Source organism: Amblyomma americanum, chromosome 5, assembly GCF_052857255.1.
Source record: "Amblyomma americanum isolate KBUSLIRL-KWMA chromosome 5, ASM5285725v1, whole genome shotgun sequence".
In the NCBI taxonomy this organism is placed as follows: Eukaryota; Metazoa; Arthropoda; class Arachnida; order Ixodida; family Ixodidae; genus Amblyomma; species Amblyomma americanum.
The window spans coordinates 132,300,260-132,316,622 of record NC_135501.1 but is presented as its reverse complement, the minus strand read 5'-3'; the positions used below and the strand labels follow the sequence as shown (position 1 = coordinate 132,316,622).

The 16,363-nt window shown below is 43.0% G+C and overlaps 1 protein-coding gene across 2 annotated transcripts in view; it reads left to right on the top strand.

The window, feature by feature from the left end:
* The window catches only part of LOC144132686 (uncharacterized), a 49,323-nt gene extending 35,698 nt beyond the window's left edge, over positions 1–13,625 (top strand). For both annotated transcript variants that reach the window (XM_077665282.1, XM_077665281.1), the window contains 4 exons: positions 6,815–6,925; positions 9,330–9,521; positions 12,215–12,337; positions 12,902–13,625. In XM_077665282.1, coding sequence (XP_077521408.1) covers positions 6,815–6,925; positions 9,330–9,521; positions 12,215–12,337; positions 12,902–13,077 — 602 coding nt within the window. In that variant the 3' untranslated portion in view covers positions 13,078–13,625. The remainder of the gene's footprint in view (positions 1–6,814; positions 6,926–9,329; positions 9,522–12,214; positions 12,338–12,901) is intronic.
* The last annotated feature ends 2,738 nt before the right edge of the window (positions 13,626–16,363 follow it).

Below are 16,363 nucleotides of genomic sequence, written 5' to 3'. Positions count from 1 at the left end.
CACAGAATAAGAGTAGAGAAGACTGTGCGTTTTACGCGTAAATGAAACAACCTTGGTTTTAGATGAATTGAGAGTGAGCCCATTCTTCAAGCACCAATCAGAGAAGGCGGATATGTCAGATTGCAATGACAAGCAATCGTGAAGAGTATGTATTGCCTTGAACATTTTTATATCGTCCGCATAAAGGAGAAATGAGGAGTTTTTGACCACGGAGGAAACGTCATTGATAAAAACAGAGAACAGAAGCGGGCCTAATACTGAGCCCTGAGGAACTCCGCTGGTTGGAGTGTAAACAAATGAGGTCTGTCCATTTACACTGACAAAGCAGGACCGATCAAGAAGATAGTTGCGTAAGAGGGCTACAATTGAAACGTCGATCTCAAGCAGCAGAAGCTTTTGAAGAAGTAATGAGTGAGTAACAACGTCGAAAGCTTTGCTCAAATCACAGTACACAGCGTCTACCTGACTCCTCTGAAGGACTTCAGCTGATGTATACGTCATAAAAGTCACAAGGTTAGTTGTAGTAGAACGACCTTTTATGAAACCATGCTGATTATGAATGATTACATTTTTGATGTGGAAGGAAAGTACTTTGCGCAAAGCTAATTCAAAAAGCTTAGAGGTTGCACAAAGAAGAGAAATGGGGCGGTAGTTCGAAACATCAGATTTGTTTCCTGATTTGAAGACAGGGAAAACACGCGCCGTTTTCCACACGCGGGGAAAGGCAGAATTTTTCAAACAGTTATTAAATATCGTGGTTAAAACAGGGACGAAGGTACTATTGAAGGCTTTTATTATGGCGGCTGGAAAGCCATCAGGTCCAGGGGATAAAGATGGTTTCAAACACTTAAGACTCTCACTTACTAACTTCTCGTCGAGAAGAACGGAATTATGTGCGCCAGCTGGAAGGCACACGGAGTCGAAAAGTGGAGATTTGTACACGGAGGAAAAGTGTTGAGCAAAGCCGTCAGCGACATTCCGAATTTCATTCCCATGAGAGTCAACTAAGTGAATATGACTATCAGATTTATTCGAACGCTTGCGAACGTATCGCCAGAATTCAGTAGGACGATTAGAGGCACTATTCTCTAAATAATCAAGATAGGACTCATGATCCCGCTTGTACAGGCGTTTGCAAAGGGAACGCAAGCGGCGAAATTCATCTGCCCATGTATCCAGCCCAGGGCGTTTCGCTTTATGGTGGGCCCGCTCCTTAAGCTTCAGCGCTGTTCTAAGTTCCTTGGAAAACCAGAACGGAAACTTGCTGCGAGTAGGAGTGTGCATAGGTATGTACTGGCGCATACCATTGAGAACTATTTCAGTGAAGCGACTGACTTGTTCGTCAACATCGCTGGTTTCGCTTAAAACAGACCAGTCGACAGAAGAGAAGAAACCGAAGAGACCAACATAGTCGCCAAGTGCGTAAGCGAAACGGGGGGAATTCCCCGCACGATTTGAATTAGCAGAAGGTGGGACAGAAACCGAAGCCGTTATTAGAATTGGAGGATGAAATTTGTCACAGCGAGTAAGTGAGATGTCAGATGACGAGACTCGAACATTTTCAAAATTAGATAAACAAATGTCAAGAACATTACCACAACAGTTTTCAATTAAATTGTGTTGCTGCAAGGTGTTAAAAGCTATGAAATCTAAAAGCCGGTTGCACTTACTAACTACATAATGATTGTTGTGTGAATATGTAAAGGTATTCCAGTTAATACCTGGAGTATTAAAATCCCCTAAAATGAGCAGTTTGTGCTTGCTATGAGAAGTGATAACATATTCAATAGAATGTAGTACATCATCGTAGGCAGGAGGAGGCAGATTAGGGGAAATATAGAAAGCTGCCAATAAGAGTTTCTGATGTCGAGTTAAAGTGAGCTCTAACCAGACAGATTCTTCGATGGTTTCCAGGTCGGAACGCCGAACGCACTGCACGGAACTGTCAATAGCAATGAGCACTCCCCCTCCCTTTTGCTTAGAAGCTGATTCAGGGCGGTCACTTCGAAAAACAGAATAGTTATTAGGAAAGAGGTCACCTGAGTTAACTTCTCTAGACAGCCAGGTCTCAGTAATTACAACAGCCGAGTAACAAGAGGCTAATGCATTAGAAAAAAATACAGGTCCCTTAGTCCGAAGACCTCGGGCATTTTGATAATATATATCCAAGTTAGGGTTGACTGCGATCAACCGTCAGCTCGGAAGGATGCAACATACCATCCAGGAGCTTTCCACGAAAAGCCTTGAAGATGCAGCCCGTAGGCCACATCGAAGGGTCAACAAGCTGATCGTAAAATTCCGCGCTGACTGTGAGGTGGAAGGACGAGTAGGAGTCATATTTCGTTTTCAACTGCCGGCAGGTTAGGGGGGTGACGTTCACGCACTTCAGATGGTTCGTCAGATCAGCCGACGTTGTCTCAGGGCACAGCTTGGAGACGAAAATAGCCTTCGGGCGCTTCTGAGGTCTGGCGACGTTCAGACTGGATGAGCTCGACGAGCCAGTGATGGCTGGGCTTCGGTGCTTCTTCTGCGCCTCAGGCGAATTAACTACAAGTGGGGGGACAGATACAGATAATAATAATAATAATAATAATAATAATAATAATAATAATAATAATAATAATAATAATAATAATAATAATAATAATAATAATAATAATAATAATAATAATAATAATAATAATAATAATAATAATAATAATATTAATAATATAATAATAATCATAATAATAATAATAATAATAATAATCAATCAATCTTTATTTTTCGGTGCCCAGGAACAACCCAAAGGTCTTGGTGCTGGTACACCATTCACACGCACAAAATGTAAATTTATTTCACTACAAAGGAAGACACTCAGGGGAGGTAATGCAGCAGTCAAGGCGATAGAAAAAAAAAGACATATAAACTAGGCGTGACAGCAAGCATGAAGCAAAAAAGCGAAAACAAGAAAACAGCGAGAACAGCGGTAAATGAAAACAGCTAGAACAGGCAACAGACATATAAATAACTAATGAAACAATAAACAATGAGAATGAACGACCGATAACAGCCAAGTACAGCATATAGCAAAATACAAACAAGAATAAAGCCAATACTAATATGAACGAATATGAAACCTCTGAAATACAAATAATAATAATAATAATAATAATAATAATAATAATAATAATAATAATAATAATAATAATAATAATAATAATAATAATAATAATAATAATAATAATAATAATAATAATAATAATAATAATTTTATTGCCATAACATCTTGTTATACATACAAACTCGGGCCTGTCAAAGCCAAGAGAAGGCTTGCAGGACTAGGCCCGGCAGCAACGGTGAGCGAAAGTATAAGCAATAAAATATCATGGTAAGCGTACACACACTGAAATGTAACTACTAAACAAATTATATAGTAAGAAAGAAAACCCACTGTAACAATGACGTGCTCTCTGCATCATTTTTCCTTATAACATCGATTTCAACATCCGTTTCAACGTCGCTTTGGAAGTGGCAGAAAATACATGATCAGGAAGACTGTTGAATATTGCAGGGACATATACACCTCGTCTTGCTTTGCCGTATCTGGTTGAGTATTTAGGAACTATGTAGCGCTGACCTTTTCGTAGGGTTCTGGTAGCAACTGATTTAGTCTTGAAGGCAGGATTCTAAAAGTGTCGGAGAACTGTTTGTTTATATAAACTTTCAAAAGACGGAAGGGCCAGAAAATTAAAAAAAGTTTCCTCGAGGGGGAAATGAACGTTCGTAGGCAGTACTCTTCAACATGATTTTTAAGGGTATCTACACGGTCTTGCCACCTTTGCGAACAGTGCGCAAAAACTGTGATGCCGTACCTTATACCACTGTACGCCAGTGCAGGCATGATTGTCTTTTTTACAGATACAGGAAGGAAAGATTTAATTGTAAACAATAGCCATGCAGTGCTACGTAATCTGCTACAAATATATGCCATGTGACTGTGCCAAGACAGACAACTGCCGAAGTATATACCCAGATATTTTATACAATGAACATTTTCAACAGGAGCGCAATGGCAATCTTTACCGTTGTGGCAGTGTAAGAAAACAGATTCAGTCAGTACAGTTTTCTTCACGGGGTTTCTAAAACAAACTAATTTTGTTTTTTGGTGGTTTACCAAAAGACCATTCAAAGAAAACCAGTGCATAGCATTACCGATATTTTTTTGCAGTAAGGAAACCGCAGTTTTGTATGAAATGTGCTTTGTTAGTAACACCGTATCATCGGCGTACTGAAAGACCAGGGAATTTGTTATCACTGACGCGAAGTCATTTATAAATAGATTGAAAAGTAAAGGTGACAGAACGGACCCCTGAGAAAGCCCAGCCTTCAACATCTGACGGCTGCTCACGGCTTTGGTATTATCAAGGGCTACGACTTGTGAGCGACCTTGCAAATAACTTTTTAAAAGGTTATGAAATGGACCCCTAAATCCAAGTAGGTACAATTTTTGTTATAATATTTCGTGATTTACTGTATCAAAAGCTTTGGCGATATCTAGAAATAGGCAGCAGGCAAACAGATTGTGATCAAAAGCAGTATACAATTCATCTGCAAATTCTTCTAAAAGTAATAGCGTTCCACGGCCTTCTATGAACCCGAACTGTCGGTGAGACAGAATAGAAAACTTTTTCACAAATGATGTCATGCACTCTAACAAATTTTTCTATAATCTGGGAAAGTATTGGTAAAACGGATATGGGCCTATAATTATCAAGAAGCTCTCTCTTGCCACCCTTGTATATTGGTCTCACAATCGCCGTTTTTAAGATACTCGGTATTTCTGCAGTCTCTAAGAATCCGTTAAGGATAGACAGAAGTATGTTCTCCAGCGCTTCATAATTTCTCTGAAGCAGAGACACTGGGATACCATCAAGACCAGGTGGTTTTTTACGTTCGAAGCTAAAGATTATACGGGCCAGATCACCTGCCGACAGCTTCGGTAAAAAGGCGGACGCAGATACCGTATGTGTCAAGGAACATCTATCGTGTGGCAAGGATGAACAAGGCTGAGATACACTTGCAAAGTGTTTGTTAAATAAATCAGCTGTTTGCTGAGGATTACACGAGAAAATGTCTTGAAAAGATGACTCACTTCTGTTAACGCCTCTCAAATTATTAATTAATGAACAAGTTTTGGCGAGGTTTCTGGTAGCTTCTCTAAATTGCTCACTGTAGTACTGCCGTTTGGCAGAACGAATAAGCGCGACAACTCGGTATCTTGCGGCTCTGTATTCGGTGCGCAATTCAAGATTTTTAGGGGAACGCTTACAACGCTTCCACAGCCCATCTCTGTGCAGAATTGCTTGCAAAATTGCTGCATTGAACCAGATATGATTGTGTCTTTGTTTTTTACGGATGACCCGCTTCGAGGCTTGTTCAAATATCCTTAATTGTTGGCAGAACAAAGAATAAAGTATATGAGGGGGGTTATACCCAACTAATGACTGCCAGTTGAAGCTACGAATTAGGTTATCTAACATGCGCTGATCTACTATAGTGACGTGAAAGTTATTTTGAGCGGTGTTTGAAGTTTGCGGCCCTTGAATTTTATCAGTATTACGGTCAGTGAAGCGGCAGACTGTAAAATAATGATCGGCCAAACGCTGCGTAATGACAGCTGACGAAAAATTGCAGTTTGGTGCACGAATGTCTATGTGATCGAGACAAGATTGAACTAATCTACCGCCGAGAAATTCCTCGCGAGACGGTGCGTTGATAACATTTTCTATACCAGAAGCTGAAAGAACGGCTAGGTAGTCTGCCACAGCCGTTTTTGTGGGGCGTAATGTGTCTATGTTCAGGTCACCTATTATGCAGAATTGATCGATTGTACTATTGGCCTGTAAGATTATTTCCAATTCTAGTAAGAAACGGCTGACACTGTAAGATGGTGGCCGGTAAATTGCCAGTAACATTAATGAAGTTTGCTTGGAGCAAAGTTCCAAAGCTAGGCATTCAGCGTGGACAAAAGATATATCTATTCTAGATGCATCAAACGTGTCACGGGCATAGACAGCAATTCCACCCCCTCTACGTGAAGAACGAGTCGCGAACGTTGAATGATAACCATTCAGCTTAAACAGATCTAGGCAAGAATCTTGAACATTTATCTCTGTTAGCACAAATATAATAATAATAATAATAATAATAATAATAATAATAATAATAATAATAATAATAATAATAATAATAATAATAATAATAATAATAATAATAATAATAATAATAATAATAATAATAATAATAATAATAATAATAATATTAATAATGATGATAATAATAATAATAATAATAATTGGTATTGGGGGAAGGAATTGGCGCAGTATCTGTCTCATATATCGTTGGACACCTGAACCGCGCCGTATGGTAAGGGATAAAGGAGGGAGTGAAAGAAGAACGGAAGAATGAGGTGCCGTAGTGAAGGGCTCCGGAATAATTTCGACCACCTGGGGATCTTTAACGTGCACTGGCATCACACAGCACACGGAGGATATGCTCTAACGCAGGCTATGAACCACAGCATTGGTGAGTTAAAGTCCAGTTAAGGACAGTGTACAATGGTCGTGTCTGAAATGTTAATATTGTAGGCATTTATGCCTCGTCTAAACAGTAAGGCGTTCTCCAAGGAGACCAGGTATAAACACATAAGCTTCTGACCGTATCCGACTTATCAGCTGTGTTGGAAAAGAGACAATAATTTCCCTGAAACTTCAGTTGCCTCGACAGTTGACAGGTGACTCACGGGGCGTTTGGCTTCAATACTCCGCCGCAGGCGTAGAGAGGACGAGAACTGTGGAGCGTTACGAGCCGCTCAAGAACCAGTGGACCATTGTGGCTCCCATGAACAGGCAGCGGAGCGACGGCTCTGCCTGCGTCTTTAATGGTGAGTAGCTGCGGAGTTAGAAACCTCAGACAATTAGGAGGCAATCTTTTTTTCAAAACATGCCCAGACGACATAGATAGAAAAACGATCGAGCTAAACTAAAAACGACTGCCAAGTAAACACTTATACCAAAATCGAAAATACATATTAAAAGCAGGACATGGACAGGCCTTTTAATGCCGCAAAAAGAGGACGAAAACGAGGTACAAAAGCTGTGTTGCGTACACGTGTAAACTGGCAAAGAAAGGTTCGTCAGAGAATATTGTTATTCAAATAAGAAATTGAGCATCAAGCTTCGGTAGCACGGGTGCTAAAGCGTCTGTCTTCCGTCTTTTGGCGCGCTATCATATGACAGCAGCCACCGCAGGCACGTCTTGAAGCTTCTTGTTCCTAAAATCAAGGCACAAATCTTCAATTCAACAGCATTCTTTGCGGGCACCCCATCACAATACCACTTACACTCAAGCTCTGTGGATGTTAACACGGCAGATTGGTCTTTGTTAAAATCAATTTGGTCCTATGTACGTCAAGACGCGCCTTGAATTTGCTGTTTTCTCCAAAGCTTCAATTTCGCCTTGAGCGCATTACGGTATGTTCGACAGATGCCGAGAAAGCGACGCTATCCAATTTATTTTCGCCCTTCACCTTCGTTGCCCTTCTTTCGCCTATATTTCTACTCGTTTTCTGGTTCTTAAATTTCTCCACACAGACAATATGTCGACTCAGCACCTAACGTCAGTGCTGCGAATCGAAACGCAGCGGCCAGAAGCGGCTGATAAGCCGTGAGGATACGAACCCGTCCTCTGCTTTCATTTAAAGTATACGGCCCCCCCAGAAGCCAGATATTGGTGCTTGTTATCCACGCAACGGAAGCACTTTTATTGTTCCAAATATGATGTCGTGGCCCAAAATCATTCAGGCACCACTGCAATCAGCAGACACCAATGCACTGCTTTGCGTTCGACTGCTTCCGAAAATGATTTGTTCACTTACGGGCCTCATGCTTTGTTTTTGTCAATGTGAATGCTTTAATTAGTGCTTCCGATACTATGTTCTAATATCTAAGTTTCGTATATTAAACTACGTGGTTGGTGACTTGTGGACCTTAAGAGAACTGGTGCTCTACATCCGTACGGCTAGCTCTATGGTGATTACATATTAAGATAGTCTCAGGTGCCGCCGGCGTGCTACAAAATATCTCTCGCAGTGAGACGGTGTTTTTTACACAATAAAACTTGTTGTAGAAACTGAAATAAGAGAATTTGGACAGCAGCTAGTTTAACCGCTTCGAGAAGCGTTGCTCATGAATGCAAGAATTTCGGCTTCAGTTCCTGACACACGTATAGAAGTTTGATGTCACACATATATCACACATGTATGCATGTGTGACACACATATGCGTGCACAAGTGTATGTGTATGTATGTGAGCATTGCACTTATTATTCTTGTGACGAGTGTACACAGAATGCCTAATATCGCTATCTGGGGCAAGAGCCTCTGTCAGGCCTTCTGCCTCTAGCTCCTGCTCAATTTTCTTTGTAGAGAAACAAAATAAATCAATCAATGTAATAGATAAAAAAGAACAAGATGGCGGGCCTAAGCGCAACCCTGTTCTATTAAGAAGCACATAACTAACTGTAGCTAGGTTAATGTCTAGTTCCATCTTATCTAGCAAAATAAGGTGGCTGCTGTGTTTATTCGGCACTTTTCTCTTTTTATACAGGCAACCTTTGTTTTTCGCGATTATATTTTATTTTTGGTTTTTAAGATATATACTTTTACATGTGGGCATGCTCGCGGAGTTTTCCCACTTTGCCTTTACAGCGCCATTATTCTTGTTACCTTTTACAGGTCTCTTCTAATGTACTTCCACTTTGCCTAAAACGATCGTGATGTGGCAAACTGACCATGTTTTTTCGGACACTTCGATGTACAGCTTTAAAGTTTAGAAGATCACTTTTATTTTCTGTACCTCGCCCGCATACATCACATTTCAATTTACCCTGCTTACGATTATTCTTCCTGGTTCTAATGCAATCTGATCCAGCTTCATAAAGAAGGTGACTCTCTTTAATTACCATGCAGAATTTTCTTCAGTTTTCTGCCTTTTCCGTTCCTTGTTCATTGAAGTTGGTCTTGCTCCCATTTGTTGTCTCGGTTAGCAGCTGCTTTCGGTTAGTTGTGATAACTTATTCTCACTGTTGCCTCTGCAGCCTTTCAAAGTTTCTAGAACCAATCGCGATAATATATGCCGGATTCCGTGCGAAGTTACTGCCAGATGAAGCACTAGTCGCCGTCTCTCATCATGAGATTCCTTTCTATTGCTTGTTTTCGTCCGTGGTTGTTTTCTGTTTGCCGGAAGCAGATGTCATACGACCATCTGAACAGTCGTCCTCCCCGCAGGTCGGCTGTTCGTCAGCGGTGGTTTCAACGGTGGCCACGTCCTCGAAAGCGTCGAGGTGTACACGCCCTCCTCTGATTCGTGGAGCCTCGTCCAACCGCTGCCGAGCCCACGCTGCAGCCACCGGATGGTGGCGCACTGCGGCAGGCTGTACGTCATCGGAGGCTTCGACGGACGACACCGGCTCGATAAGGGTGCGCACACGTGCGACTGCGCTGAACGTACACTCAAAATGGCCTCTTCTGTTTCCTGAGCCCGTATCTTTAATTGAAAAATTCCTCCTGGCCAGAGAAAGTCAACAGAAGCGATCCACACATGAGTAGAGTGCTGCGGATAATTTCGAGAACCCCAGGTGGTCTTAATTACACAGAAACCTCTACTACGGCGTCCCTCAAAGCTTGAGTAGATTTGAGGCGCTAAGCCCTATTTCTGTTTAGGCAGCATGCACTACTAATCACTCACGGGAAACTAATGCCTAATCATTTTTGAACAGGAGATTTCCTACTCAGTCACTCAGCTACTCAGTCTCAGGGACGCCATAGTCGAAGGCTCAGGGTAATGCAAACCAGCCGGGCTCTTCATCGAGCGCTGGCATCGCACAGTCAACGAGTTTCCAGCATTCCCCTTCCAGCGAAATTCGACCACCGCGCCGGAATCAAAACCGCGTCTTTCGGGTGATCAACCGAGCGCTATAACCACTCATCCAACGCGGGTGCTCACCTAAGATTTTACGCAATTTTTAAAAACAGGCTTTTCGAGTTAGTACAGCGCTTTTTTGGCATAGCATTGCCAGCGGTGTAATACATCAAAATTCACCTAAACTATGTAATGAACGGATATTGAATATAACTTAACAATTTCTGATATGCTCCTTAAATTCTGAGAGGCGTGTAGGCAACTGAGAGTAATGTTCCTGTCAGTATTTAAAATTTTGAGAAAACGGTTACACTTGGCGCAGTGGTCCATCAAATTTTCGCTACATCGCACCAAATTCACGCTCTTACGAGAAGCTTGCGGCAAAGCAACCTCTGCAGTGAACGTAACCCGTCGAAATAGCTAAAATTTGCTGTGCCAGAGCGGTCGCGTATCCGAAAATTCAAAAACTGATTTAGTTTACTACTGTGATTGGCCAGTGGAGTAACATACTACACCGCGGGCTGTGGCCAAGTGATAGCAACCGCTCTTTTTTTAAGCTGTATCCTATCTACTATAACACAAACAGCCTATTTTTATAAAGGTGTCAAGTCTTAGGTGAAACACCCTGTATAATTTGCCAAGCAAGGAGGACAGGTCTAGAATAACACCGAGGTATAGACGGAAGAATAAACGTGCATACGTTAGCCTGAAACATAATATGGGTTGCCTGCATTACTATGTATAACAAACACATTTATCCTATCAAAATCACATAACGCTCAGGGCCACATGCTGCTTTAGTGCACGGTAGACTTACCCAACGGTTACCATTCATGTAGAGCAGCTCACTCCGGTGATTTTTTCAGCCTTACTTTTAGCTGCTCTGAATGAGGCCGTGTGGCCGAATCGTAGCTGAGGCGACCTAATTTAATTTAGACCAGAAATTGAAAAAGCCGGTGTGTTATGCAACTTCAATGCGCGTAGATGAGAGACTAGCAATAATTTCATCTGAATTTGAAAATTACTGATAATGCATTTTGTGTTTGTTCGGCAGCAAAAAACGCGTTTTATGCTGAAAACGACGCTTATACAAGACGACGCTGAAAAAAAGAAGGCAACATGGCACGGATTAGCAACCATGTTCGGTCGCAGTGTTGCTAATGAAAACGATACTAGATTTCTTGGCCAAGAAGAGTGATGCAGGACACAATCACCTCTGTGTTCCTCGTGTTGTTTTCAACCTTCAAGGCGTCGCTTATTTAGTTTTTTGTTAATGAATGAAAGAAACTACTGTCGACGGTATCGATAGAGCCTCGATGCTCGTGGGAGTGTGCTTCTATTTGGTTCTCACGGCGTCTTGCGCGGGATCTTTCTTGTTCTCGGAGATGTTCAATCAAATATTGGCCGAGGTAAGCAGCGTAATTGAGGCGCTTGAAAGAGGTGCTTCATAAATTACGTTTTATATAATTTCACATTTATTTTCACATTCTCTTGCTTGCGTTTTCTTTGAAATGGCTGCTAGGCACACCTCCATGTATCTCGGCGTTCTCTGACATAATGGAGAGAGGAGTAGCATAGAGTGAAAGCGGGCTTTTTTACTTCTTGAATTTTTGGCTTACAGTGCAAAAGTGTAAGTCAAGAAAGTGCAGGCAAAATGCTTCACAAAAGACCTAAGTCCTGCCTTCCCCCCCAAAAAAAACTAAAATTTCTAGCGTCTGATAGAGCATTCCTATGTGGAACTGAAGGGAAAAGACTTATGGCAATCTGAGGTGTCTACTTATGTTATGCATATTACAGCGCTATTTCTTTTTGAGGTGGGTACAGGGTACAGGCGTACAGACTTCCGCGGAACTAAAGAAATTAGTGTTTTATACGTGGGTCGGGTGAAGATAGATGGATAAAGAGGAGGAGGGAAAGACAGGGATGTTAACCAGAAAGGGGTTCCGGTTGGCTACCCTGCACTGGGGAAGAGGGATTAGGGGGCTAAAAGGAGGAAGAGAGAAAGAGAAAAGGCCTAACACACACACACACGCACAACACTGTCACAATTTGTCACTCAATCCAGTCGCTCTCAAGTAGGCAAAGAGTGCCTTGTATGCCTTGAGGGCAGTCGACTGCTGTGGCCACGGACCGAGGATCTTTTGCTCTGTTAATGGGCGAGGATCGGGGTCGGGTGAACTGATTCGCCTTTATCCTGCGGATGACGGACATATCAATACCTTGGCGCTGTTGCTCTCCTGTCTATTCGCAGTCATATGCAGCGAGAACAGCCTGCCTCTGCGCTGGCATGACATGCCCAGTCTCAGCACACCCCGCAGCACCTTTGCGGTGGCACAGCTGGGCGATTACCTCTACGTCATCGGCGGCTACAACGGTGTGTGCCCGGCCCAAGGAATCACTGTACTCGATGATTACCGCAAACTTGTTTCCAGCACATTGAGGATGAACGTCAATAGCAGGGGTGACTAACAGAACGCGGCTTCCTAAAGCGCTCACAGTAGACCCTAAACTGAGTACTTCGGAAATTGTTCCATCTTGAGGTCATGTGAAGCTAGGAAGCAAATGTTCTGTTCTTAAGCTTGGTGAAATGATGCACACAAGTAGTGCTAATACGAACGCACGCGCAACAATCACGTATCATTTGTTGATAATCCTAATACTTAAGGCTTCCGTTGCAGCCAATTTGTGTGGCCATATTTGAGAGGATTTTTATGTATAGATCTCGTAGATCGCAGGGTGCATCTGAATTCTCATCAGTGACGGCGCTTTGGTCACATGGTCTAAGGGTTATCGGGGTGATGCGTGGGTTAAATTATGGATTAGATCGATGGCTTGCAACCTTGACGAATTTAAACTGCCTGGCACCTTCCCATCTTTCGTTAAAACGCAGTTCGTATTACGATCCCATGGCTTTCTTATTCTTCGCCCTGGAACGCAGGAACTTCCCTGATTGCTGACGTTGAGCGGTACGCGCCTGGTGACGACAGCTGGCGCGAAGCCAAAGCGCTCACCTGTGCCGTCGGCGCCCACAGCGGATGCACCGTTCGCGGCTTGGAAGTGTGCAGGAAGTTGTCAGCCCGTGGTGCAACCTTTCCTCTGAACGCAGAACAGTAGATAGGGTTGCGTTCTGAGCGCAGTTTCTCACAGGCAGCGGATCCTGGCCCTCTTGCACCATGGTGTGTCTACTAGCATAGGACTTCTCTTGGCTGAAGGACTGTTCCTAAGTGGCCCAGTGATTGTGTACGGATGGCGCTCAAGTGTCATTGTAATGACGTGGCTTTCTCTCTAGAGCCCTTTACTTGCATCCGCTGGCCCCAAACATTCGGTCGACGCCGGTGGTTGGCATATCTAAATCAACGAATGTAAAAAAACGGGACAAATATTTTCGCCGGTGTTCTGCATATCTAAATCAACGAAAGTAAAAAAAGAACAGCATAAAAACTTTCTGTTTGATTTCATTTTTCCTTAGGCTTTATTATGTTGGCAGGACGCTAAATGTATTGAAAATGAAGTCCTGACCAGCGTATGTCGAATGGGCAGATCGATTGGGTGTCTGGGGAGGAAAGGGCATATTGACAGTACCCTTTTCCACTGACCATGATGTACTCAAGGCCCGCCGCGCAGATGAAGACGAGAGAGACAAACTCTGTGCCAAAAGAAGAGAGTATCAGGAGTATCATAGCACTCAGCGAGTACTAAGCGATTATCGCAGTTTTTCTGTTGCTCAGCAGACTCCTTAGGACTTTTACATATGCCTGCTAACGCCTGCACACAAAAAGCGCTGATGAGTGCGCAGTTGCGTTTTAAATCGAATCAGCATTAATAAAATCCTGAATAGTAATTTTTTTTCCCTCAGGGTGTAATTCAATTTCTTCTTTATCCTTGCGATGTTGTTGGCAAGTATAGGCTCAGACACGGCGTAAAAGGCAAACTCCAAGCGTCTAGGGAAACAAAATAATAAGAAGCGTCAAAGTATGCGGGCGTCTAACGCTACAGACAGACGAACAAGCAGAGCTATCGAAGTTAAAGGTAGCCGAAATAAGGAAGTTTAATATGGAGAGAATCGAGCATGCTCTAAAGAACGGTAGTAGCCTAAAAGCGGTGAAGAGGAAACTAAGCATTGGCAAAAGCAGATGTACGCATTAAGAGAAGGGCAATGTCATTAGCAATATGGATAAGATTGTTAAATTAGCCGAAGTGTTATACACAAACCTATACAGTTGCCAGTCTAATCAGAACGTTAATAATAGAGACAGTAGCGCAATGATAGAGACAGTAGAGACAGTGGCGTCATCCTGCCAGCAACGAAAGAGAAAATAATGAAAGCCTTAGGAGCAATGCAAAGGGGAAAAGCAGCTGGTGAGGTTCTAGTGACAGCAGGTCTATTGAAAGACGGAGTGAGATTTTGCTAGAAAAACTAGGCACAGTGTATACGCAATAAATTAACTTCGATGCTACCAGAAGCTTGGATTAAAGCAAATATAATCGTAATTCATAAGAAAGGAGACTCCACAGACGCGAAAAATTAGACCGATCAGCTTGCTGTCCGTTGCCTGCAATTTATTTGCTAAGGTAATCGCTAATAGAGTCGGGGAAACCTTAGACTTTAATCAACCAAATGTTCAGGCAGGCTTTAGTAAAGAATATTTCGGGACACGTCATATTCACACTATCAATCAGATGCTAGAGGAATGCGCGGAACATAACCAACCCTTAGGAAGCATTTGACTCAAGGGAAACCTCAGCCGTCACACAGGCATTGCGGAATCAGGGTGTAGATGAGCCTTATGTTAAAATACTGGAAGATAGTAATTGTACAGCTGCCATAGTCCTCCATAAAGTCAGAACTGCACTTCCAATAAGGGAGGAAGTCAGGCAGGAAGACACGATCTCGCCAATGCTATTCACCGCGTTTTTACAGGAAGTATCCTGAGGTCTGAATTGGGAACAGTTGGGGATAACATTTAATAAAGAATACCTAAGTAATTTGCCATTCGCTGATGGCATTGCCTTGGCAAGTCACTCAGGAGATGAGCTTCAAAGTACAATAAATGCGTTAGATAAATGAGGCATATCAGAACAGTGGGTCTAAAACTAACATGCAGAAAACCAAAGTCATGTTCAACAGTCTGGCAAAGAAACAGCACTTCACAATTGCCAACGGGGTGCTGGAAGTGATAAAGGAATATGTCTGCTTAAGGCAGGTAGTGACAGCTGATCCGGATCATGAGAAGGAAATAACTAGAAGGATAAGAATGGGGTGGAGCGCATTTGGCCGGTTTCCTCAGATCTTGAATAGCAGTTTACCAGCTTCTCTGAAGAGAAATGTGTACAACAGCTGTATCTTACCGGTACCCACCTACGGGGCAGAAACGTGGAGGCTAACGAAAAGGGTTCAGATTAAGTAAAGGACAGCACAGCGAGCGATCGAAAGTAAAATGTTAGGTGTAACGTTAAGAGACCGGAAGCGGGCAGAGTGGGTGAGGGAACAAACGCGCGTTAGTTACATCCTAGTCGAAATCGAGAGGAAGAAATGGACTTGTGTATGGCATATACTGCGAAGGCAAGATAACGGCTGGTCTTTAAGTGTAACGGAGTGTACTCCAAGACAAGCCAAGCGTAGCAGGGGCCGGCAGAAAGTTAGGTGGGTGGATGAGGTTAGGATGTTTGCAGGCATAGTGTGGGCGCAGCTGGCAAAGGACAGAGTTAATTGGAGAGACATGTTAGAGGCCTTTGCCCTGCCGTGGGTGTAGTCAGGCTGATGGTGGTGATGATGAAGCGTATTGTCGCGATATATCCCAATAAAGAATTATGCCCATCATCTACAGCATAAGAAGGAAGCTGCCATTAGGTCAGAAACCCTGAAAACTGTGAGGCTATCGCTTCTAATCCCTACCCTCTTTCATGTAGCACCCCCGCGCTCTTTCATAGCGCTAACAATAGTAAGCTTGCCTTCGGCGACTTCGTACTCTCACGGGGCTTAGTGGGGCTGAGTCAACGATCGTGGACGGTGACGAGTCAGTGGCCGATATGGCTGACGTGGACAACGAGGGCTTCAAGTTGGTGAGTCATCGCAAGCAAGGAACGGTAGGGATCCCGGTAGTGGTTGAGCCCACAGAAAAGAAGGTTTATTTAAGAGAGAAGAATCCCATCTTACTCTTCGCGGCCATTCAATCACTGCTGGGATCAGCTCCGGTTCGAATTCGGTTCACCATGCACGGGGCTCTTCAGCTGGATGTCTCGACGGAAGAGCAGGTTGACGACAAGCTCCTGCAGAGCTATCAGATTTTTCGCATCAAATTTAACGTGCGGTTTCCCCATTCCTACATGAAGAACACCTGTGTTATTAAGGGTGTACCAAAGTGGTATTCAGAACGCGACCTACTTGATTATCTGAAAC